At 37.6% G+C, this 24,942-nt stretch overlaps 1 protein-coding gene and 1 pseudogene across 2 annotated transcripts; both read left to right on the top strand.

Moving 5' to 3' along the window:
- The first annotated feature begins 2,280 nt into the window (after positions 1–2,280).
- On the top strand, positions 2,281–5,298 carry LOC149018020 (uncharacterized). The gene is made up of 2 exons (XM_089152349.1): positions 2,281–2,753; positions 2,880–5,298. Exons 1-2 carry the CDS (start codon positions 2,375–2,377, stop codon positions 2,960–2,962), a joined length of 462 nt encoding a protein of 153 aa, XP_089008475.1. The 5' UTR covers positions 2,281–2,374; the 3' UTR covers positions 2,963–5,298.
- A 5,779-nt stretch (positions 5,299–11,077) lies between these two features.
- LOC149018019 (uncharacterized) lies at positions 11,078–24,574 on the top strand (annotated as a pseudogene). Its single transcript, XR_016172885.1, has 13 exons — positions 11,078–11,566; positions 12,102–12,276; positions 13,939–14,022; positions 14,190–14,431; positions 15,234–15,462; positions 15,561–15,640; positions 15,747–15,830; positions 15,934–16,065; positions 16,480–16,593; positions 17,344–17,391; positions 21,543–21,621; positions 22,691–22,747; positions 23,433–24,574. The product of XR_016172885.1 is annotated as an uncharacterized LOC149018019 (transcript).
- Positions 24,575–24,942: the final 368 nt, after the last annotated feature.

Here is a 24,942-nt window from a genome sequence, read left to right as displayed (position 1 = left end):
ACATAATGTATTGATTGAAACCCATCTCTTGTTTTTCTCCATCATCACCTACTTTGAATTCACACTATGTTTTCTTGGATGCTGATGTAGAAGGTAAAGCTAACTACCAGGCTTTAACCCTTACCATTTAGAGGAGCCAAATGAATTTCTTCTAGCAAGAACTTCATTTCCTTCCCTACCTTAAGCCCTTGCATAAGGGCCATTCTTCCGAAATGCATTCCAAGTCAATTATCCATTTTGTTACAATAAAACAACTACTTTAATAATCCCATTATGCAAATTCAACCTATAATACAATACATTTATTGGAATTTATAATTATTAATTTAATTATATGCCAAAGGGCAGTATTGAAAACTCACTATTATGGCGGTTACAAAATAGAGTTATATATTTTGATAACCACCGCGTAATTGAGTGTGATTTGCATTACGTAAGTTTTCCAGAAACGGCGGCTCCCATCTCTTTCTTCCTCTCTCCTAGATTGCGGGAAAGAGTTCATTGCATTTGGGTTGTGGAAATTATTCACTTTTCTAGTGATTGTGGAATCACCTCAGTAGAGCTTTGGTGGTAGAACGAGAATGTGGATCCAGATTTACTTCCGCTGCTTATACTTCGTATTTAGGAAAGCGAATCCAAATATGGATCTTTCCCCTATCAATTATGGAATTGAAAATTACATGGAGTATTACCTACAATATTGATTGTTAAGTGACATGACATGGATTCGAGGTTCCATTTTCTTTTCCAAACTGAGTTCTACGCTTCCACTCAAATCCTCAATAATTCGGAGAACACATTCATAGAAACTTTAACCATGGGGTAACGGTTTCTAGATTTCAATTAGCTACAACAATTGAACTTAATAAGACGGAAATTACAGCCCAAGAAGCAATTAGAACCCGAAAGACCCTTGGGATATCCCCATGTTTTCAACCTATTTTAGGTTTCGCAACCTCTTTTGTGTGGTATCTTTTGTTATACTTTTGTGGTTGAACTCATAATAATCTCTTTCACTAGCTTTTGTTAATTTTGGTAAGATCATCCAAGTAATTAGTTAGAAGCACGGAAGATTTTTGTTAGTACATGTTAAATAATATTCCAGCTTAATCATTACTTTTTTTTTCTCAAAAACAAACAAACATAATCATTACTACTAAATACTAAAATGCTCTCCCAAAAGCATTGACATTTTCATATAATCAACCAATTTGGACGGTTTTTTTATATTTTAATAATTTATTTATTATATTTTATCTCATCAATGTACATTTCTTACAATTAACATCAAAAGAAATCTAACTTAAAAAATAATAATATTTCATAGATAAAGTCAAGATATTTATTCTCTTCACATTTTATATTTATATCATTAACTAATTTTTCTTCCTTGTAATTTCATAAAGAATCTTCTATCAAGCTGTCTGTGTAAGACTTCCAAATCAACTATTGCTTGCCCCCATTGACATGCAAGTTGAGTGCATGATCTTAGAAGTCATTGAATTAGTTGATTATTTTTTTTTGCCTTTCACCCAACATTGAATTTATAAAATTTCAACCATGTCTCTCTAAGGGTCCAAAATCCCTGTATACGTAATTTATTTGATTAATAAGGGTATTTTAGTAAAGTAACGAAATCCCCAAAGCACTAAATTAAAGTTATCTTCTTTGATTCTCCGAATCTTCGAATCCAACGCACGCCAGGACAACCCAGTTGGTTACCAAAAAAAAAAAAAAACCCAAGTTGGACCTACGCCACGTCATATCTCTTCAGCTTGATTGGCTGGATTTGCCCGCAATTCTCGCGTACGTATCCCGCAATCTATGAACCCTTTTAATAAATATCATAAAACTCCCTAATGACCTAAATTTTCACCGAAAGGGCCAAACTGTCCCTTCACATATATTGGATCTTGTGTAGGTCAGAAGTTTCATGAGATTTTAAAAAACTTTCTGTGGGTCCCACTTTTTAATTATGTGAGAGACAGCCGACGTTGGATAGATGAACTGGAAACCGAATATCTTAATCCAACGGCTGAAGTGAAACGTTTTACCTTAAATTTGGTAACTAGAATTGAAAAGGTGGACAGCTATTGATGATGCGGACCAACCAAGGGTTAGAAGCTGACGTGGTCCACCGAAATGCACATTTCAATGGCGGACGTGGACCGTACGATGATTCGCATCGGATGGTTGAGCATTGATTACCCTTCATCGCCACCGCTCACTCGCATAATAAAAAGGCGTGTTCGATGCGCCATTAAGAGCTCACAACGGAAATAGGAAGAAGACGACGGAGAGGTCAGGCGACCTCCCAGCGATTCCCTCGTCAAGAGGGGGTTGGGGTTAACGTCCGCCGTAAAATCAAGAACTCATGTCGGAATTCAAGCCGGGGCCGCCGCTTCCACTTAGGACACTAGCGCCACCGCTTTACAAGCAGCGGTCTTGGTCGCCGGACATCTATCGTGATGAAGCTTGGCTGAAGCGGAAAGGAAATCATAGGAGGATTCAACGAAGCAAGAGTGTCACTGATGATGATCTTGATGAGCTTAAGGCATGTATCGAGTTAGGCTTTGGATTCGATTCTCCAGATCTGGATCCTAAGCTTTCAGATACTTTGCCAGCTTTGGGATTATACCATGCTGTAAACAAACAATACTGCGATAGCATTTCCAAATCATCATCTTCTGCTACGCCTTCCGAGTGTGACGCATCTTCTCCTCCTGGAAGCCCCCTCACCATCATCAATCCTGGTAATTAATATATCTAAATCTCATTTTTTTTTTCTTCTTCTTTCCTGGTGATCTGTTTAATGAAGTTTTATTTTTTTTCTTTTTTCGAAATGTACTGAAATTTTCAAATTGTCTGGACATGTGAAGGCGACGATCCGCGGACGGTGAAGGCGAGATTGAAGCAGTGGGCACAGGTTGTTGCTTGTACGGTGCGACAATCTCCCATCTGATTTTAGGCGAACAAAAACCTCGGCACCTGACCGATCTATCAATCAGTAGAGCGAACAAAACTGATGAAAACTGATTTGCGAAAACGAAAACAAGAAGGAATGAAAAATTGACTTTTTCCGGTTACCCCTTTTACATTATGTTCTGAAAGTAAGTAATTTGACAGGTTAAGTTGGACAGAATGTAAATATGTGATCTTTTTTTAAAGTCTTCATCTTTTGCTTTAAAGATCCGTTTTAGAAAGAAAATTCGAAAGTAAACTAGTAAAGCTTAGTTTAGCGCATTTTTGGAAGATGAGAATTAGGGTATAAGAATCAAAAGTGCAGTTTGAGCTCTCTCTTTCTTCATTGCTTGTGTTCCACGATGGTTCGTGGGGTAGACGGCCTGCACGCAATCAATGATTATGGTTGCGCATCACCATCTTGGTCGAGCGAATTTGAAGACTACAACAGTTTCAGGCCCCACCTCCCATATCTCAGTGTCTCACTCTTGTCTGTAGGCTTATTTGACTTCTTACAGCTTAGCTTTTCTGTTCACATGGAGAGTCTGGTGAACAAGGTTGTGTCGTTCTTGAGGAATATTCAGATAAACAGACCTTACACGGCATGAATATGCCTCTCTCTCTCTCTCACCTTGAACAGTTCATTGCCCTGGATAACAAACAATTTTGATGTGGTAGCAGCAGCACCTTAAATGGGTTGTCAGGATATTTAATACATTGGAAGTATTTAGAGTTTTGCCAAGGAAATGCCGTTTAGATGCAAACATGAACAGTACCTTAGAATCAGTCTTGTGTGGAATAGTGTTCTACCCCCAAAAACACAAAAAAAAATTGTGGTAAGAGTGTTAGATTTATCTAATCTTTCATAGACTAAGATGGAGAGGATAACAAAGAGAATGAGGAGGATTGAAGGAAAGTAGTAGATTCCAAATTTCAGATTTTGGGTCTTCTTTCACTCTAGCAGATATAATTATATAATATTTTTAGAAATTTTTTCTATCTCATCCTTTTATGTGTTTGATAGTGCATTCATTAATCATTGTAGACCTACTTGTCACAAGTTAAAATAGACTTGCATACTTTAACAAGTGGGTGTCAGAATGGCATTTATCTTTCTTTTCTTTTCTTTTTTATCAAACCATAATTTAGATTAAACTCTCAAGACACACTTGGGAGGATAGAAAAGAGTTGTTTTTTTGTTTTTTTTTTTGGTGTGAATAGAAAAAGTTGTTCACCACAAAAAGAGATGGGACTTGCCGCCAAATCCTATTCAAACTAAATAGTTAGCAAATCTATTTTGGGACCTGCTAGTATGCTGAAAATATACACAATCAAAAAAACTAGATAGATGTATAACCTCTTGAATCAGATCAAGAAATGCCCAGCTGAGAGAATGAGCACGGCCTAAAATGGCAAGGATCGTTTTTGGCAATCAGAGTTCACAACTACTCTTGAAACTTGAGTAAGTCGGGCTAGCGACAATCCATCACAAATGGCCTCCACCTCAACCAATGCTGCATATTTTCCTCTAGCTGCTTTTGCTTGAGCTACAAGAAATTCACCATTTGTACCCCTAAAGAATGATCCCACGGCCACCTTGCTTTGAATTTTTGTCCCAAGAGCCATTAGTGTAGAGTTGAAAAAAACCTACAACTTTTGTGGAAGTACATGCGAGAGGATTTACATCAATGTTTGGTTCAACAGATCCGTTACACCAATGCATAATTCCAAATTTTAGACAAGTAAAAACCTGCAGAGTTGAGGCAATGGAAGGCCTTAAACCACTGAAATAGGGCAGCATTTCTAGATTCCAGATGGCCCAACACAAAGTGCTTCAGATCACATCAACACATCATCTAAATTATTATAGCATTTCAAATTGCTATGTACATAATCTATCCAATGAAAAGTACTAGTACCTACAAAGTCTGAAACATCTAGCCTTAGAAGAGAAAACTTTTAACATTTTTTGCATGTGTGCAAGAAAAGAGTACATAAATAGACTCATTAGAAGAAGCACAAATAAGACATGAAGGAGAAACTTCATTCTCCAAGCAAATAATGTTTTACTTGATGGAATAGCTTCGTGTGAAGCTCTCTAAAGAAAATGTTTTATGTTGAAGAGAGTAGGAATTTTTCCTAATGTGTTTCCCTACATGTCAGAATCAAAATTTAGCTTTCACAAGTAAGATTCTTGCCTTTCATGAGAAATTGATGCCCATTTTACAACCTACCCCTCCACCACTTTGTTATTGAATGGAGTCACAACTATGCTTAGGGTTCTATTTTCGTTGTTTTGTTTTCCACTTGCATACTTCATATGTTGTAGAAGATTGTGTACTTAGTTTTATGTAATGTATAATGGAAGGAAGTAGTCATCACTCTATGGATTTATTGATTCTAAAGTCAAATGTGGAATTCAAGGATTTAAACTTGCAGGGTAAGTTTCCACCAAAATTAGGTTTGTCAAGCGGCCAAATTAGAAAATGAGGGTATCAGAGATTATCATAGAATGCATGAACATACAAGAGAGGGATATATTGAATTCATTTGAAATATGACATCTGTCCTCTTTTGATATGTCAAGTTTCAAACCACTGGATATTTATTGAGTGGACAAAATAGCTTAGACTATATATAATATTTGTAAAAATATCACAACATGCCAAACATGTGTAGAATGCATGAATTCGTGATGTTCCATGGAGATTCAAAATCCGAAAGAAGAAGAAGAAGCAGTCAACAATTTTGGTTACTACCCTCCCCACATTGAGGGATCACCTCTTTATAGGAAGTTGGGTTGTTAACCGCTAGACTATCCTACCATTAGCTAGGGATTTCTTAAAATGGATGTCAAATTATTTTCTTAGTGCCTAAACAAAGTTTGATAGTAAATAGATATATAAAATAATCAAGATTTTTTTACACAGCACTTATTATTATTGGGGTGAAACTAGTAACCATTTACTATTATCCTCTAAATTATATGACAATCACTGTCAAAATTACAAGTTACCATAGTTAAGATTTCTAGTGAGTGAAGGGCAAAATGGCCTAAATGTCCTTACTCCCATTTAACTCACTTAAAATTTGACACACAAATTGCCCAAATGCCTTTCGGCAGTAAAATAACCTCCAATTTAACTCACTAATTTGGCATTATTACTTAAATGCCTTTTAGGATTGAAATTACGATATTGCCTCAACATTACTCAACATATCCCTCTCGCCAACCAACCCGTTGTCTCAACCATCTTCACCGAGTTGTTGTGGCAACATTAATGGAGTCAACCCTTCTTGGCTAATTAATTACATGGTAGTGGAAAAAGAGATTCGAAAGAAACATAAAAAAGAAGAAGAAGAAGAAGATATTGTTACAGAAAAGAAGGAAGACGCAAGTTGCATGTTCATTTTTTCCGTCAAGAACTAAAAACAACTCCATTGAGTAAAGCAGTTTAAGCCAGGACGACAATGAGAAAACATCAACCATAAAGAGAGGTGGGATATTTCACCATGATCTAGAAAAGGAGAAATGACGAACTCCCTAAATAAAAAAATCAGCAAAAACACTACTAGTCCTGGGAATAAAATTAAAATGAACATAAGTGAAGTCATTAACAATCCTAAATATCTCAAAAACCAAACTTTTTTGACTCATCCAATCAAGCGATGAGTAATGTCCTTGAAGAACAAGCACCACAAGTAGGCAATCCGAATGTATTTGGATGTTTAAAATGCCCAAAAATTTGCCTAGATGAAAGACCATCCCTAATAGTAAAATGCTCTATGACCGTAGCTGAACTCCCTAAGCCATCCTTACATTGGGCAGCAACAAAACCTCTTACAACATCCCATAATATGCAGCTCCGTCCTATTTTGTGAGTGTTGCAGTCCCATGCACCATCCACATAGAGTTGAAAATAATCAACACCCTCTATTGGAGAAATCATAGTAGATGGTTTCGTTTTCCACATGCAAGGGCTTAAAAAAGGTGTGGAATATATCTGAGGGTCATTTTAACATATAAGGTAATTTTGGTCATATTTTAATTTTTTTTTGAATTTTAAGACTTTTTATAATTATTGGACTAAAAGGAAAGTCACAAGTTTCATTGCAGGCCGGGGGGGGGTGTGTATGTAAAAAATAAGGGCAACTTTGTCATAAAAGTTATAATTTGTCGTTAAATTGACTTTTTCTATAGCACAGGGGAGGCAAATGCAAAGTCTCAATTTTTCTAGACTAAAAATGACATAAACCAAACCTCAAGGGGTCAAGATAAAAATTACCCAAAAAAAATAATAAGGGCAAAGTCTCGGGGAACGATAATTTGTCCTTAAATTGACTTTTTCTATAGCACAGGGGAGATAGATGTAAAATCTCAGTTTTTTTGGACTAAAAATGACATAGACCAAACTTCAAGGGAGTCCGATGAAAATTACCCTATAATTTTTACGGCATAATAATGGGTGCCTGTGTAAAAAACTCAATAATCAATAAAAGGAATATGCAAAATTATATTGAAATGCTTTTTTTTTTCTTTTTTTTTCTTTATCTTTCAATAGTTAATTATAATAATATGCATAATTGTTTTATATATAAAAATTGAGGATATGCCAATATTCTTGCTGTATGCTTTTCTTCTTTCACAGGAAATGAACTTTATTTTTCCTAAGAGAGAGAAAAACATACTTGTTTTGCTCCTGGACAGAAACACCCCGCCAAAGATATGTTTCACATCTATATCCTAAATCTTCTTTTTTAATATTTGTTGGTTTACCAAATCTTTTATAACTGATATAATAAGATTATGCCCTGCCTTAAAGATAAGAAATGCCATCAACCCTATGGTCCCCTTTAACAAGGAAGTCTACATGCAATGTAGGGTTGGTGGGTTTCATTTTTTCTTGTAAATTATGGAGTTTATGGTCCAAAGTGAATTAAAACTCTCAAAGTAGGACTGCCCTCCCACCCCCTCTTTACCCATTAAGAAGTTTGCTTCTCTGTCGGGTCTTCAGGGGCATCGTGTTAGTTTGGTTCAATGAGCTTATCTAGTTGAGTCATTATCAATTTAAAGTCTAGTTTAGACCGAATATGGTTGTTGTAATCTTCCCCCTCCACTTGATCAAGATAGAAAAAATTAAAAAAAAGACTTAACACCATTAGCCGAAAGTTTTATGTAAGGACCCAATTAATTGATTTTATAGTTTCAATTGGGACTTGGAACTAAGGATTGATTCGATGCTTTTCAAAAAGAAAAGAATGATATCATCCTTGTATATGGGATCTACATGAGGCTCAAATAGTCCAAAAAAAGAATGGAAATATTAGTGTATTTTATTTTTATGATATAAAGAAATTTTTATAAAAGATAATGTATATTTCTTGAGTAAGCAATATAACAAAATTTCAAAATATGTATTAAAAATTTGACATAGCAAATCTTCTTTGGTTTTCATGTCTCTTTCTTTTTTCTTTTTTTTTGGTAAACCACAATTTATTCAAACGAATCACGGTTACAACCGCCCAATTCCTGGGACAGCAAATCCAGGAGCCAAGGAGAGTTCACAGGTCATAAACACCTAGAACCAGAAGAAAGACCACAACGGGCCAAAGCATCCGCAACTAAGTTAAAGGAGCGGAAAATTCATGAAAAAGAAACAACAAGGGGGGGCAAAGAAAGAGCTAAAATCTCATCCACAATAGGAGAGATAGCAAGGATATCAGAGCCACCAGCTTGCAACATAGAGATGGCTGGCAAACAGTCCAACTTCCAGCATCACAAACATAGAGATGTCTCTTTCTTTTTAGTCAATTAGTTTTGGAGATCTATTCTATCGATTTTGTAGTTCATACAGAATATGCTTGGATTAATGAGCGAAAGACCTGAAAAAAAATTCGTTGTATCTAGCTAGAAAATTCTTGTTTGGAAAAGAAACAAATTAATCGGGATGAACGAGAAGTACTCTTGGGCTCAACAATACAAAGTCAATATTTCCCAACTTTATCTGGGAAATCCAGTGTACACGCTTTGCATGCATCACACAAATTTAGACCCCCTCCCCACATAATTTTAGGTGATCTTCGTTTTCCAAATCTTTTACCATTAATTTTGCAGTACTTTAATGTTATGGACCATTGACTTGGTTACATTGACTGTGAACTTAGTTGATTTCCTAGCTTCTCGGTCTTCTAAACTAAAATTATCCAAGACTTGGTGACTAGGTCTACCATACTCCTTTCTAGTCCCTCACTTTTACCCAAGGTTCCTCGTGTCGGCCATATAGACGATATGTCGAGGTGTTGCTTGGGGGTGACACGACACCAAAGTGTCACTTTGTCGGCGATAAAATGGGGAATTTGGGCTAATTTCGCCTGAATTTTCCACTCGATTTTTTTAGAATTTCTCTCTTCTCTCACTTTTCAAGAGCTTCTCTCTCATTTTTCGCACTTTTCATCATATTTTGGTCCGATCTTTGACATCTACGAGTACATCTTGCTTCCTTATTGCCGGATATCACGTTGTTTCTGTCGATCAAGAGCCGTTTCACACAGATTTGGGCGTTTTTTCGTCAAACAAGTAACCATTCTTCTCCAAGTAATTTTTGACCAAATGCATGCTATAATGATGTTAGATAATGATCGAGTTGATTATGAAGATGACCGCTATAGAACTGCAGTTAATGATTATCTAGACAACTTTCAATATCGTATGAGATAGGATGAGTATGTGAATTTGTTGGGGGGCATCACTGGAGACAGTCTGAGTCACAAGAGTTCGATCCACCTAGGCATAGTACTGAGAGTTCCAAACTTTATATGGTTGGATGACTCTATGTATTTGTACAATGAATTATAGACTTTATACGATTTGGTTTTTATGAATTTTTAGATTTTTAGTTTCGGGGCTTTCGTCTGCGTACAATAGGACATGGGGTCGATTAAGAACATTAGTTTAGGTGATGTTTTAGGTTAAATAACACTCCCAATGTGTTTATTGGCTTCAAATTAGGCTACACGTCAAAATGACCTGGAATACCCTTCGAAACAGGGGTTCGATGAACCCCAACCAAAAGTCGATCGACTTTTGGCGACATGTCGCCCGAGTCGCTGTGTCGCGGTCCGACATGGTGACACGGGCCAACATGTCGAACCTTACTTTTACCTTCCAGAAAATTTCATTTTTGTGCATTTTCTTGATAAAATTTATTTTCCTTTTATCCAAAGGAAAAAAAAAAATCCTCAACAACCATGTATGGAATTAGGTGTATACAACATACATTTGAAGATGATGATCAAAAGATTCAAAACCACTTGAATTGGGTCGAACCGGAATTCAAACTTGACCGGGCAAGTGCGAGAAGACCCAAAGTTTGGATAAATCCGTCTTTTCCTACCCCAGTAACCGCCGTAAAGACCGCAAAAGCATCGGAATTTCGAGCTTATCACGAGGGCAACGTGCTATTATTAACACACAAATCTGTATTTATTTATTTATTTTTCAAAAATTTCCGTTAGAAACTAGAAATATACTTCTGTATGTGGACGCAAGTAACATTGGGGCCACGCGACCAGATCGTCGTTTTCCAAAACCACTGGTGATGGTGAATGGAGACTGGAGAGTGGATACAACTGGTGCCTGGTAGACGAGAAAGAGAGGGAATTTTCCAGTGTAAAAACGGTTGGAATTCCACGGAAAGTTGCTGATTCAGCGAAGTGGGCCCCTATGCCAGCTTGACTCCACCGACACGTGTATGGAATCCAGCTTGCGCGTTCGGGTTCATGCCTTCATGAAAGATCGGAGCCCATGAGCTGAAGAAAGAAATCCAACCATCCAAGAAAATCTTTCTATCTGAGGGAGAACTAGAAAATATCAAAATAATTTATCGTGGAAGTTTGTTTGGATAGCCGCCGACACGGGAAACCCTTTTTATTTATTGAAAAATCCAATCTCTCTTCTTTCCCTCTCTTCCGCAGGTTTCTCTGGTGACTTGCGAGCAATACGATAGCGTCGGTCGTTACTCCACCATAAAACTATAAATTGTTTTATAAATAAGTAAAAATAAAAATGAAAATAAAAAAAAAATAAACTGATTCTTGTCATAAACAGTCCACCAGCGTTAGTCATGTATAAGTGAAAGCTCAGAGTCATCGAAGCTTCAAAGCCGTCGCTGTCTTCCATTTCTTTATATTCTTCTTTGCTTCTCACCGTCTTCTCCTGTTTGATCTGTCATCGAAATTAATTAAATTCTCAGTTCGTTTGATAGCCTGGAAAGCTTCATTGCTGTCGGATTCCATTTCTTTATCCTTATATTTCGATCTTATATTGATAATCCATGGAGTTTTGTTCTTTGCTGGATCTAATTTTCGTCTGATTGCGATTGGAGATGGAAGGTGGAGGTGTTAATGGTGGAATGAAGCTGGGGACTTTGAGATTGAAGGACGATCGAGGTATCGGCGATGGAGTACTTAAAACAGAGGCTTCCAGTTTGGATGTGGTTGACTCTGTTTCTTCGCCGGTGACTCGTCAGAAAGCTGCTGCTGCTAAGCAGTTTATTGAGAATCATTACAAGAATCATCTTCAAGGCCTCCAAGATCGTAAACAAAGGTATAATTCAACTATGTAATGCTTATTAACTGTTTCTGAAGTATCTATTCACTTGTGTTCTGGTTAACAGAAATTCTGAAGAAACATGGAAATATATGATTTGAATTCAACTGATTTCATTTCTTTAATGATGAGCTAAGATGCTTAAATTGCTCTACGTTAATGAGGCCGTTCACTCTTACCACCTCAGAACGTGGTCATCTATGGTAGGATAAATGCTCTACTGTTTAATTGTCGCTATTATTGTTATAGACTACGAACACAGATTCGCTTTCTCTATTTCCTGTGGCTAGAAAAAATTAACAATCTCCCAAAGAGGAAGCGGTGAAGGTAAAAAAAATTCCACAAATAGATCCTCGAGTCTTCAGTTGGACTTTCTCTATTTGGTAGTTTATTTGCTTATAGATATTCTGAAGTGATGCAACTTACACTATTTTATCAGAAAGCATGCCCTGCTAAAATTAAAGAGGTTTAATATATTGCATTTGCTATTTCTTGAGAGATGGTTATATAAATTTAAACTGTTCTGTTACAGACGCTGGGCACTCCAAAGGAAAGCACAGGAATCTCAAATCTCAAAGGAAGAACAGCAAGCAATGCTGAGGAACTTGGAACGGAAAGAGACTGAGTATATGCGATTGCAACGACATAAAGTGTGCATTGATGACTTTGAGCAATTAAAAGTGATTGGAAAAGGTGCATTTGGTGAGGTACTTGGGAAGCATGAGAGGATAACTTTCAGATATGATGTCTTCTGATAATTATTGTAGGCTGTGTAGACAGTTTCTTCTGATATCTTTCCAGAGTAGAACTGAATGCTATCACCCCCAAATTTTCTTGTCTTGAAATAAATGATGAGTTGCTGTAGTATAATTTAGTACTTCACTATTTATTTGTACTATGTTTATATGGAGGATTGAAGACCGGATGGGATTTTGCAAGCATACCATTGAGACAGTTTTGCCAATCAAACAACCCCTGCTTGATAACCCCTGCTTGCAGGCTGGCAGTGAAGCCAGCTCTTGCTTTTATCGTTATATAATCAGAGATCATGACCTTTTGTTTTGGCCAATTTTCGTTGATACTCTAGGATGTGAATTTCCTCGTGGTTTTAAGTTTAAATAAATTATGACTTCATCTTTTTACCCAAAAAAAAACTTTGGTTCTGCATAAAATACAATGGAATCATTTTGAGTAGATGTTCAATTCTTTGAGTTGATGAATCTTTTGAAAGACAATAAAGATCTTCTGTACAGTTGCTGAGAACTGTAGAAAGTGTCTGCCCATATTTGGTGGAAAATCTTCCAAAACCCAAAAAGACAGTTATATAAGTTAACTATGAAATACTTTTGGTTTCTTTACTACTTTTGTGTTTCAATAGTTCAACTCAAACCAATCCCAGGATGACATTGCTTGGGAGTTCTTTGATCTCTAAGCTGTGGTATGTAAAACCCAGTAGTTGGCTTTCTACTTTCGTCTTTTTTCCTTCCCTTTAAACTTCTAGTTTATATTTTAATTCATGCTTGTTTTGCCTCATACACTCACTCGGGTATGCCTTTTATGCATATTAGTTATGATTTTATTCAACAACAGAGAATATTGTAATCAGGAACCCATCAGTATATGGCCAACAAGGAAGCTGTAAAGTAGAAAACTAAAATCATGTCACTGATCGAGGTCTGCTTCTGGCCTGCTTCCAAATAACATTTTCTGGTTTTTCAGTGAACAGAAATAGAAGCACTATGAGTAAGGCTGGATGTGATCTTGGGAGAATGTATATTATAAATCATGATAGCAAAGACCAGAACTAGAAGAAATTTAATCAGTCAATCTCCCCTTTCACTGTCCAAAAGCCTAATGGTATTCCAGCAAAATAATACTTATTGTGTGGTACGCTATCCTTTTCTGTATGCAACAAATGTTTTTTTTTTTATCTATGTTGGAAGCTATGTTTTGTGTTCTGGCCTATTCTAGTATTCATTAGTCCCTGATGAACTTGTTAGGCAGTAGTTATTTATTAAATGGAGTATCTGCTGGTAGCTAAATCTGGTTTTTTAGCTTATTTTTTCCGTAGAGAAATGCTTCTCTTACTCTACTTCCCAGTTGAAATTTCTTTTTCTTTATTTTGTATCTTAAACTGCTATACATGGAGAAGATATGAATCATAAGGTGCTGAATGTTTACTGCATGGTTGATTGAATGATAGAAGTCCCAACAGCTTTGATAACTTTTTTTATTTTTATTTTTATCATACTATAATAGGAAATGTAGAGTATTTAAATCCTAGCAGTCCAGCATAATGTTCTTATTCTTTTGCAGGTAGCTTTCCCTCCTAATATCCTGTTTTCTTTGAAATGCTTCATAAAATGCAGGTAAGACTTTGCCGTGCTAAAAACACCGGAGAAATTTTTGCCATGAAGAAGTTGAAGAAATCAGAAATGCTTAGGCGTGGAGAGGTGAACAATTCCTAAACCTAATCCTGTGATAGTAAAATGATGTAGTATTATTTACATTTTGACAATAAATCAAATTTGTTAATGGATACATTCATGATATCCTTTTTTATTTCTTAATCAATTTCTTTAGCATGGTACATTGTAAACTTGCTTTGTTCTTGTTTCAGGTTGAGCATGTCAGATCTGAGAGGAACTTACTTGCTGAGGTTGACAGCAATTTCATTGTAGAACTATACTATTCTTTCCAAGATTCTGAATTTTTGTACCTTATCATGGAGTATTTACCTGGAGGTGATATCATGAATCTTCTAATGAGAGCAGATATTCTTTCTGAAGATGTTGCACGATTTTACATAGCAGAGAGCATTCTAGCTATTCATTCTATTCATCATAATAACTACATTCACAGGTATAACATTGATGTCACACAGAAACTAGTTTTATATAGGGTATATGTTCTGTTATATTGCTAGATTTTTGCTAGAAATTTATTGAGGGAGTAGATATATCTGTAGTTACTGTTCTAGATGCCCAAGTTACTTTGATGCAAAGATTGTACATTGGAGAAATTGTAATAAAAAAACAATAGCATATAAAGGGAAAAAGGTTCAAAATAATGCCCATTTCTACTACTCCACTTCAGAATAAATCTGTTTGAAAAACAGAGAAAGCAAATACAATTTAAAGTTCCTTCTTTCACACACCACACCAGACTCACTATCCCCCACTGCAATGTCTTATCTCAGCTATCAAATCATGTGTAGCTTATATCAGCCAAAAAATAATGCTGTCCTTTCCCCCCTTCCAATGTGTATCCACATAAAATTTCAGTGAAGTTTCAAAAGATTCATGTGATGTAAGAAATACTTACTCTTACCATGAAGTAGCAGAATTACAACTGGTTTCATGATAACATGATCTCTGCATGGCCAGTTTTGACCCATTTAATTTCCTTCATCCCCCCCCCCTCCCTGCCTGGATACCTTGTTGGTACACCTGCTGCAGCCCTTAGTCCAAGTTGTTTCATTTCTAAAGGTCTCCTTCAGTGTATTTCCATAAATGCAGAGTATCAGCACTTCATAAAAAAATACAGTTCATCTGTTCATGCTTTTTTTTCTTTCTGATGAATTAGCTTAAAAAGAAAAAATTTAAATCATAATCTTTCCAAATGGAATATGGAATTTCTCATTCAAAAATTTTCCGGCCTGCAGGGACATAAAGCCTGATAACTTGCTTCTGGACAGAAATGGACATTTGAAGCTCTCTGATTTTGGTTTATGTAAGCCCCTGGATTGTAAATATTCAACATTTTTATCAGAAAATGAAATCCTCCGCATTCAGGAACCAGGAACTACTGAAACTGAAGGACATTCTGATAGAGCTCCCTGGCAAATGCCAAAGGAACAGTTGCAGCAATTGAAACGCAATCGACGAGAGTTGGTATAATCTTTGTGTTATTTTTATATCATTCTCTTCTAAAATTCTAAAACTGCACACGGCTTTGTTATGTTGACAAACAGGACTATATTTATGTGTAGGCATATTCTACTGTTGGAACTCCTGATTATATGGCGCCTGAGGTATTGATGAGGAAAGGATATGGAGTTGAATGTGATTGGTGAGACTTGCTTCTGAAGATTTTTTTTATGAATTGAATATTTTCCTGACTTCATCTATTTAAGCATTTTTGTTATAAGCTAGTTCACTCTTTTTCTCTATTTTAGGTGGTCCTTGGGAGCAATAATGTATGAGATGCTTATAGGTTATCCCCCTTTTTATCTGATAACCATATCATCACAGCCAAAAAGGTTAGGTGAATTTGATGCTTATTGGGTATTTTACTAGAACCATTCTCTTTATTTTTGATCGCTTACTTCAGCATAGTGATTTGATGTTTCTGTTGCATATCAGATAGTTAACTGGAGAAAATGCTTGAAATTCCCTGAGGAACCAAAAATATCAAAAGAGGCTAGGGATCTGATATGTCGTTTACTGTGTGATGTTGACTCAAGGTTGGGAACCAGAGGAGTAGAAGAAATAAAGGTATCATCAATTGAAAGTGTAAATGTAGTCATCTATGCTAATATAGATTCTTTTCTTACTCTTATAATTTATCACAGGATTTATTATATTTGGTTGTAGATAGCAGTAATTTCCAAGTCCAGTGTCAAAACAGGATTTCTGGATCTGATCCCCCTTTAATTGGAATAAGGATCAGTTCGGTTCAGTTGTATATCAGTTTTTTCCTGCCCAGGTTTTCCTTCAATAATTTACTGAGTTCTCAAGGGTATAGTTGGCATTACGTGTCTTTATGCGTATCTTTTTATTCCTACACTTTTTCTCTTAGGATGCTAAATGCACTAGGCGTACACAGTTTTTTCTTCCTTCTGTTTCTATAGTATGTCTTTTGAGCTAGGCCAATGAAATATTCTAATATAAGTATTAATGTTTATTCAGGCACATCCATGGTTTAGATCGGTTCAGTGGGACATGTTGTACAAAATGGAAGCTGCGTACAAGCCCACAGTGAATGGAGAATTAGATACTCAAAATTTTGATAATTTTGATGATGTGAGCTCTCAAACTATCTAGTAACCGTTCGTTTTGATCTTTGTAAGTTGGGGGTGTTATTGTAACTTAAATCGAGGTGCTTTTGACTGAAGACATGGTTCTGAAAAAAGAATGTTTAGCATTTATAAAACTTGATGCATTAGAAAATAGGAATAATGAAACTCAAGGACTAAACAGTTAAGATGGTCTATTTTGTTTATGTTCTGTATTTTATGTTTTAGTTCAACTCGTGGTTCTGGTCCATAACAAGTGGGCAAAACACAAATTGAAGTATTTAACTAAAAGATTGATAGAATAGAATGGAGGCCATTAAACTCTCAAAACCAAAAGCATTACACAGGACAAACATGCACCTTCTGTTTTTGGCATCTTTAACTTCATATTCTCACATGTTATTATGAGTTCATATTCATTTCTCCTTTAACATCTTAAGCTTTTGGAATGACCATTTAAACATGGTATTCTGAGCTAGGAAGTCAGGTGATAGAAAGCTGGTATATACAAGGGGTCTGTGTGATGCGTTGTTTTGTCCCTTTATCTTGTAGTCTTTGGTGCCACTTCAAGGTGACACATGTTGCTGTCAGTGATATACATTGTTGTGGTCCTTACTTAACAACATGAGCTTGTAGGATAAGTGGTTTTAATACCATACAACCCCCCTCCTTTTTTTTGACATTCAGTACCATTTACTACTCATGGTTCTTTTCTTAATTGATGGTGATTTCTTTGCTAATTTTTTCTCAATATCAGGTAGAAGGTCCACCATCAGCATTGCCAGTGGTAGGACCCTGGCGCAAGGTATGGAGTGTTGTTGGGTTATTCTTTTTCCTTGATCTAATTGCACTTGTTTAAATCCTCTTACAACAGATTAAGTTGTTGGCTTTCCATGTGAATCTACCTGTTGTATATGGACAGAAGCATACAGTCATACACCATCTCTTTGTTATTGAAGGCCCTAGGTTGCATTATTGAAACAATTTAACCAGGAGAACCATAACTGCTGCAATTGACTAGATAAGAAATGCAACTAATCTCCAGGATGGGTTTGGAGGTGCCATGAGTGAGCCTTCCCCTGCCCCCCCCCCCCCGATCCACCTCGTCCTTCATACCCTCTGCCCAACTTCTCAACCTGGTCATCTCTTTTTTCTCCCACCCTATCACCCCTTCCTATTCTCAAACTCCATTTAAATACCTTCCTCTCCAATGGCTCCTCTACCAATGCGTATGCCCTGCTTATGCCCTTGGACCTTACATTCGTATCTGGAACCATGCCCTTTTAGACCAGTTCCTCGGAAGCCGCCCCCCTTCATTGTGGTCGAATCCTCCCTCTCTAAGCAATGGAAGATCCGGGACTTGAATAAGTACCTCCTCAACAGTGGAGTTTTCATCTTCAATTTTCCCTCCTTGGCTACTAGCTGCTTTGAATGGAGGCCTTGGCTTGTAGGAAAGAAACCCATTATTCTCCGCCAATGGAAACCTTCTTCCTTATTGCAAAAGTCCAGCTTCAACTCCCCCCTCCCTATGGCTCACACTACTGGACTTACATCTAGAGTTTTGGAACAAAGAATGCCTCTACAGGATCAGCTTAATGGTTGGAACCCCTCTCCGTTCAGATGTATACGCTATACGCACAGAGAGGCTCTCCTACGCCAAGATTTGTGTTGATTTCTTTGCAGCAACGACGCTTCCCTCCTTAGTATCCTTGAAGTTGATGGAGGAAAGGTCTTTGAGCAACCCGTTCAATACTAATGGCTCCTTCCTAGTGCTCTCATTACAAAACATTTGGGCATTCCACTGCTTCCCACTGTGGGGAGCAATCCCTCACTGCTAGCTCTGCCCTCAAATCCCTATAGAGGCCCTGTAGAGACTCCTTCAAAGTCGACTGACCTAGCACTATGCCCGTCGTACACTTTCACAATGTTCAAGACCCAAATCAACCTTTGATCTTCTCTTTGCGGGCAGCAACAATTTCGACTTCGCTTCGCCTCCTTGTCTTATGAAGTCGAAATTGTTGAGGTTACTGTCGCCACCACCATCGTCCCACAGTCGCTTGAGGCTACTATCGCTCCTCTCTTGTAGGATGATGCAATGCCGGTTGTGCTTGAATCCAATTCTGTCCACGAAGTAGGCATTGTAACTCTATTCATTGGCGTATTGGCCTGCTTTGCAAGTGCCAGTCCTTGCGCCAACGAGGCTCTTCCAAGCCTCATTCCTTCTCCCAGTACCTTTCCTCTTCCTCTCTCCTCTCAGTCCGCACCCCATTTTTAGAAACCACTTCTCCCTTTCCTGTGGTCCCCACCATCACAACTTAGCATTCCCTGGTTCACCTAGTCCAACTAGTGGATCGGATGAACCTTGGCCCTTCTAGGTCTTCTAGCCCATTAACTCTTTTTACTACCCATTTCCGACCTAGAGCCCCCCCCCCCCCCCCGACTCATCTCCCTCAATCCCCCACCAGCCCATTCAGCCTCTTCCAAGCTGTTAGGATATTATTCCATAAAGGGCACACACAATATGGGTAAAATAAGAATGTGTGATAGGGATCAATTCCAGACATGGAAAGAGATCTCATTCTCACCTACACGGAAAGTAGTTTATTAGGATTGAGATTTGTTAGGATTATGTCAAGATTATATTAAGGAGAAGAGAAGGATATGGGATCAATTCCATACATGGAAAGAGATTGTATGGAATTGATCCCATTCTCACCTACATGGAAAGTAGTTTGTATAGGATCAAGTGCTTGTTAGTCATCCAAAAGCCCAAACTTGTAGAGAAGGTGCTCACACTTTAGTTAGCACGCATCACTGTTTGAGCTAGGATTTGGGGCAAAATCTTGGGCCACCTTAGTGTCGTTGAGGTCCGAACAATCCCCCCCAAAGCCATGCCACTAGGGAGACTCGAACCTGATCCAGGATTTGAGGCGAGATCTTAGGCCACCCTAGTACCATTGAGGTCCCAAAAATCCCCCTCGCCAAAATAACGGGGAGACTTGGAACTCATGACCACCTACTGTAATACTACTTGTGGGATCAAGTGCTTGCCAGTCATCCAAAAGCCCAGACTTATGGAGAAGGTTCAACTTTATTTCTTACACTTCAACCACAGTGCATCACAGTTTGAGCCAAGATTTGGGCGAGATCTTGGGCCACCTCAATACCGTTGAAGTCCCAACAACAGGGCCATCACTATTTCCCTTCCATTCTCCACTCTTGGCATTTCCCTCCATCCTTGGCCCATCCCATCTCCCTCCCCTCCCTAGGCCCATTCGTTCATGTGCAATATTGATTGCTACTATCCCACTATCCCATTCCGGGTCCCTTTGACTCTGAGACCCCCTCTGCTCAGCTTTGTAGGAGTAGGGGTAGCAACCACTTTATGGAGGGCACAACCACTTTGCAAAAGACTTAATTCTGAGCTCAAGTCCTCTAAGACTAAGAGAAGAAAAATAAAAATAAAATTTAGTTGTTTGTTGGTAGCACCTCTTTGAAGTAGTCCCTTTGCTTGTGTTTTGCTTAGCGCCTTTTTGTCTTTGGCAGGGCTTAGCCCCTGCACTCTCGTTGTATTCTCTCCCCCCCCCCCCCCCCCCCCCTTTCTTCCTCTGGTTAATAAATTTTTTCATTCATCGAAAAAAAAAAAAGGTTGCATTTTTGGAGGTAGGCTTATTATCTTGTGAGGACTATAGGGCTAGAAGTTCATGTTTAACTAGACCTTGCACATACGAGCTTGATAACATCAGCAATGTTGCTGGTTCCAACATTCTCTCTATGGAATTAAAAGCTATTTATATAGGTTTGGTTCTTGCTCGTGAGCACTCCATTCATTTGGTTCACATCAGATCTGACTCTTGGGGAGCGATCGCTATGATCTTGGGGCAACATAGCATCCCTTGTTATGTGGCGGAACTCATCTGTGACATTCGTGACATAGCAAATTGCTTTTCTCAGTGTGGCTTTCACCATGTTGTGTGAGCTCAATGTTGGCACTGATTTTCTTGCTGGCCTATATGGGGCTTTATCTGAATTTTCCTTTTTGGTACGCTCTTTACCTGATGCCCTCCAACACGCATTGTTAAGGAGGATGTGGAAGGAAAGACCTACTTCTGAATGTAATTTATTACTTTTTCTTCTTTTAATACAAGCTACCTTTTTCCCCCAAAAAAATCAGCATTTGAATGTTCTTTGACTCACAAAAGGTAACCAACTCCTCCTCAAATAATGGGGCACAGTGGTCTATATATTTTTTCTAAGATTTCCAGGATGTGATGGCTACAAACCAGTGGTATTTACATTGGAAGGTCACATTTTGGTACAAGGAAATTTTCATCTTCTTCTAATTGATTACCTCCTCCTGTCATATATTGCATTACTCGTCTGTTCTTTTCTTTTTCTACTTCTTAGATATGAACTACATCAAGGGAACACTTGAACTCCTGTATAATCTATTTACTCCAACATTTGGAGCTTATTTTGAGTAGAATTGCATTCTTTCTAGGAGGTTTGATGACAGATCACATATAATCTTATGATTTCAAGTTTTCTAGCAGTGAAGCCATCATGTCTTCTTCTTCTTCTTCTTTTCCAGATGAATATGTCAATTTATCTGTTGGTTTCATGGTGTCAAGGTTGGTGTGCTTTTCAAAAACTGGGATATAAAATGTATTAACCTTTAAGATTGTTGAAGCTAGGTGGCAATATAATTTAGATTATAGCATGTTAAATGGTTCTTGTCACTACAAATTGCACCATAAGTTGTTACACGCATTTTATGAGTTCAAGATCTACTTGCATCATCTAAAAACCTCGTTGACCTTTTCCTTGTTAGGAAAGACAATCTTCCAGAAAGATTCACTTAAAACATCCTTAAATATTTTTTTAGTATTAACCTTTACGTTCTATTAGATAGTTGTTACAAGAATAACTCTAAATTTGTCATGCCAAATATTGCAGATGTTAGCATCAAAAGATGCAAATTTCATAGGGTACACTTACACGAAATCAGATTTTCAAAAATCAATTGGGACATCAGGTATGTTGTTGTTCTATCAAAATGCCACGCTCTTTCTATCAAAATGCCATGATAATTCTTAATGGTGGATTAACCTGCTGCAGGTTTTAAATTCATTTTGTGGTTCCATTTTCTTTATGTTTATTTTCTCTCTAGGCTTATAGTACTTCCTATTTAAATTTGGAGTTTACGACCACAGCATATGAAGATCTGAAGTATGTCCACGGAGAATTTTAAGAGATGATGAAACAAAGGACAGCTACGCTTGGAGAGGATGTTGGCTACCAAATTTAGAACATAAAATTTTAATTAAAAGAAATTTAGCTGAAGCTACTGCTCACAGAAAACCCATCTAGTTCTTTTTGGTGGCAACTTATACTTAAAGGAAAGGGTTCAGGGTAGTTCTGTTTTTAAAAGGAGTCCTCTTATCTGCATGCTTCACTCATGTAGTCCTTGAGTTAGTTGAAGTCCCAAATGCTATGCTGCTCTCCCTGTCAATGAAGTCCCTCACACCTCTTGTGATGAACGACATGGTGCAAAGGTTCTTGAAAATGGTGATTTGGATGTCTCTGAAGAATATTCATTATTTCTTACTACTGCTTATTTTCTGTACACCGACTGGAGTTATCAAGACTCTGTTGTAGAGCTAGATGAGACCATTGCTTATATCTTCTTCAGGAGCACAAATCTTGAACTCTATCAGAAGTACTAATATAAATTTCTATGAGATATATGCACATCACTACTACTACATTCTAGTATCTGGTCAAATATTTAACGTTATAGAGATAATCAAATTAAGCTTCCGATTGAGTTGCTGAGGTCTCTTTATGCACTTCATGCAAGGAAGCCTCTTGGGCTCATATTGATCAGTGAATGCTAAAATTAAACATTCAGAAGTTGACTGGAACTTTTAGTTTCGTACTCTATTTTGGTTCTACATATCTTATCCCTCTTTCCCATTTTTCCTGCTAGCAACTCAATTACCCAATCTTTGGGTGCTTTTTAATGTGTTGCGCTAATAAAAATTTGTCCTGCTTCCTGGTGGAAACCCAAAACTTGCCATGCTAACAGTCTTGTGGATTCGCAGGTACACACGGGAAATTAAATGGTTCTTCAAGGACATCCTCCATCGTTTCCTTGTTTGGTATGTTCAACCTTCTTCAGTTGTACAAAGTTTTCATTTCATTGTCATTTTCAGTGTTTGAATGTGAAATAGTTCCAATGGTTGAGGATGGGAGTATGTACTAAATTGATATTGAAAACAGTAAAATCAAGGCCATAACCCTAGAAGAAGAACTATGTCAACTCTTCCCGGCCTTGCACTCAAAAAACATGGTCTTCAAATTGTAACATGCTGTAGGAGTGTGGATGTGGTGGCAGCCTCCAATGTGGAGGCAGTAAATCTAAGGAAGTCATGGGTTTGAACTTCCGTCCCTCTACGCCTTCCCCCTCTTCCCGAGCCTATAGGCCCCTATTCGCTATGATTAGTTTGATGATGATCTAAAAAGAAAAATGCTGTAGGAGTATTTATATGATGTAATTTCATTTTTCATGAAGAGATACCACTGAGTGCAGGACAAATTATATGTGAATAGTCTAGGATTCAAAACGAACATGACAAAAAAAAAAAAAAAAAGAACAAAAACGTATAGGGGGCCATGCAGTTCCAGGAAGCCCCAAACCACAGGCTTCTTGAATCTATTTTTTTACTATGTTTTGTTATTTGTATATTGACATATATTATTTGGTATTGTTTTCTGTTGTTACTATAATCAGAAAAGCTTCTTCGCCTTCCATCCTTTTCATAAGTAAACATGTTTGTGATGTAGGGGAAGTTGAACTAGAAGATGATGTGAATCCAAATGGTGATCACTGTTGATCTCTTTTAGTTTCCTATCCTAGTAGAACGCAGGCATGCCTTCTTCATATACGCCTCATCCAAGAAGCTGTTGTAGGAAGTGAAAAGGCTGTATTCTCCACTCGACCATTTTATTCTGATGTGGATATCCATGTCACCCTCCTTCCTCCAAAGAAGGAAAAATTTTGGTAGGCGATGATGCCACGGCAAGAATATGACTTCTCCCTTTTCTTTTTTTTTACCTTGCAATGTTTTGTGAGGCCATATAAGTAGTATTCAGTTTACACCAGTATCTCTGTGCCACGGAAGAGAACTTCCAGTAGAACAAGAAGAACATTTTCCCTGCATTTTGATTACGCCACTGTTAAATTGCCATGATGTATATGCATTAGAGATGAGACGATCAGCGGGAACCTATGGCAGAAATGAATCGGATTTGGATACACCAATATCCGAATTCGAATCCGATTAGCAAAACCGCTATTCAAATCCGAATATGAATTCGGCAGAAATTTAGAGAAGGCATCCGAATTCGAATTTGAAACTTTATTGGATATCCGATCCAATAAAATATCCGATTATTGATTGATGATTGGCATTTTTTTATATCTTTTATTTCCAATTTCCGATTACTAATTACCGGTTTTCGAATTCGATTATTAACCAATTTTTTAGAGAATAATGTTTAATACTTTACTTTAACCGGATGATTTTTTATTTCCGATTATCCAGTTACCGATTGCCGGTATCCGAATCCGATTGTCATCCCTTTTTCAGATAAAAAAATGTTGAATACATACGTTACTCTATTTGGATGTTATCCGATAAACAATTATTCGAATCCGGTTGCTTAGTGGATGGATATTATTCCAGTAAGAAAAACTCCGGATATGAATACCCTTAAACGAATACGACGCGAATTTCGGCTATCCATTTACAGGTCTAGTTTGGATGCTGTTAACGACACTTGGGTTGGCAAACTAGGCCATTGGCTATGAGCTGCATAAGCCGTCCGCAGACAGCTACGTGCTTGTGGTGCACAAACAGATGGAAAGCGCAAGACCGTCCAGCAACGGCCGAGATTGAAACCTGATAAAAATTTAGATCTCTTCTTGTTGCACTTAAGTGGTTTAAAACAACGAATGGTCGATCGAAATTTCGATCAGGTTTTGATCTCAACCGTTTGTTGGACGGTAAACACGCAAGACTGAAACAATTCGCCAAACTGACTACCTTGTCATCGAGAGTCAGCTCCTGGATCAATTGAACAGAAATGGAAAAAATCAGACAACTTCTATCAAAACACGCCACACGGTCATACGCCCAGGCGTACGCGACAAAGAATTTTTGTTATTGAACAGGCAGAGTTCCATGGAACAAGAAATGCATTATTGATTGTTGATTCAATAAAATAAGGGGACGATGAGGTTGAGGTCAGTTTGGATCTCTTGTGCAGCTGCTGCATCTAACGAATTGATCAG

This window comes from Hakea prostrata, chromosome 4 (assembly GCF_041222555.1).
Source record: "Hakea prostrata isolate BN-2017 chromosome 4, UWA_Hpros_2, whole genome shotgun sequence".
NCBI lineage: Eukaryota > Viridiplantae > Streptophyta > Magnoliopsida > Proteales > Proteaceae > Hakea > Hakea prostrata.
The sequence above is the reverse complement of the archived record's forward strand: the minus strand, read 5'-3'. Positions and strand labels throughout refer to the sequence as shown.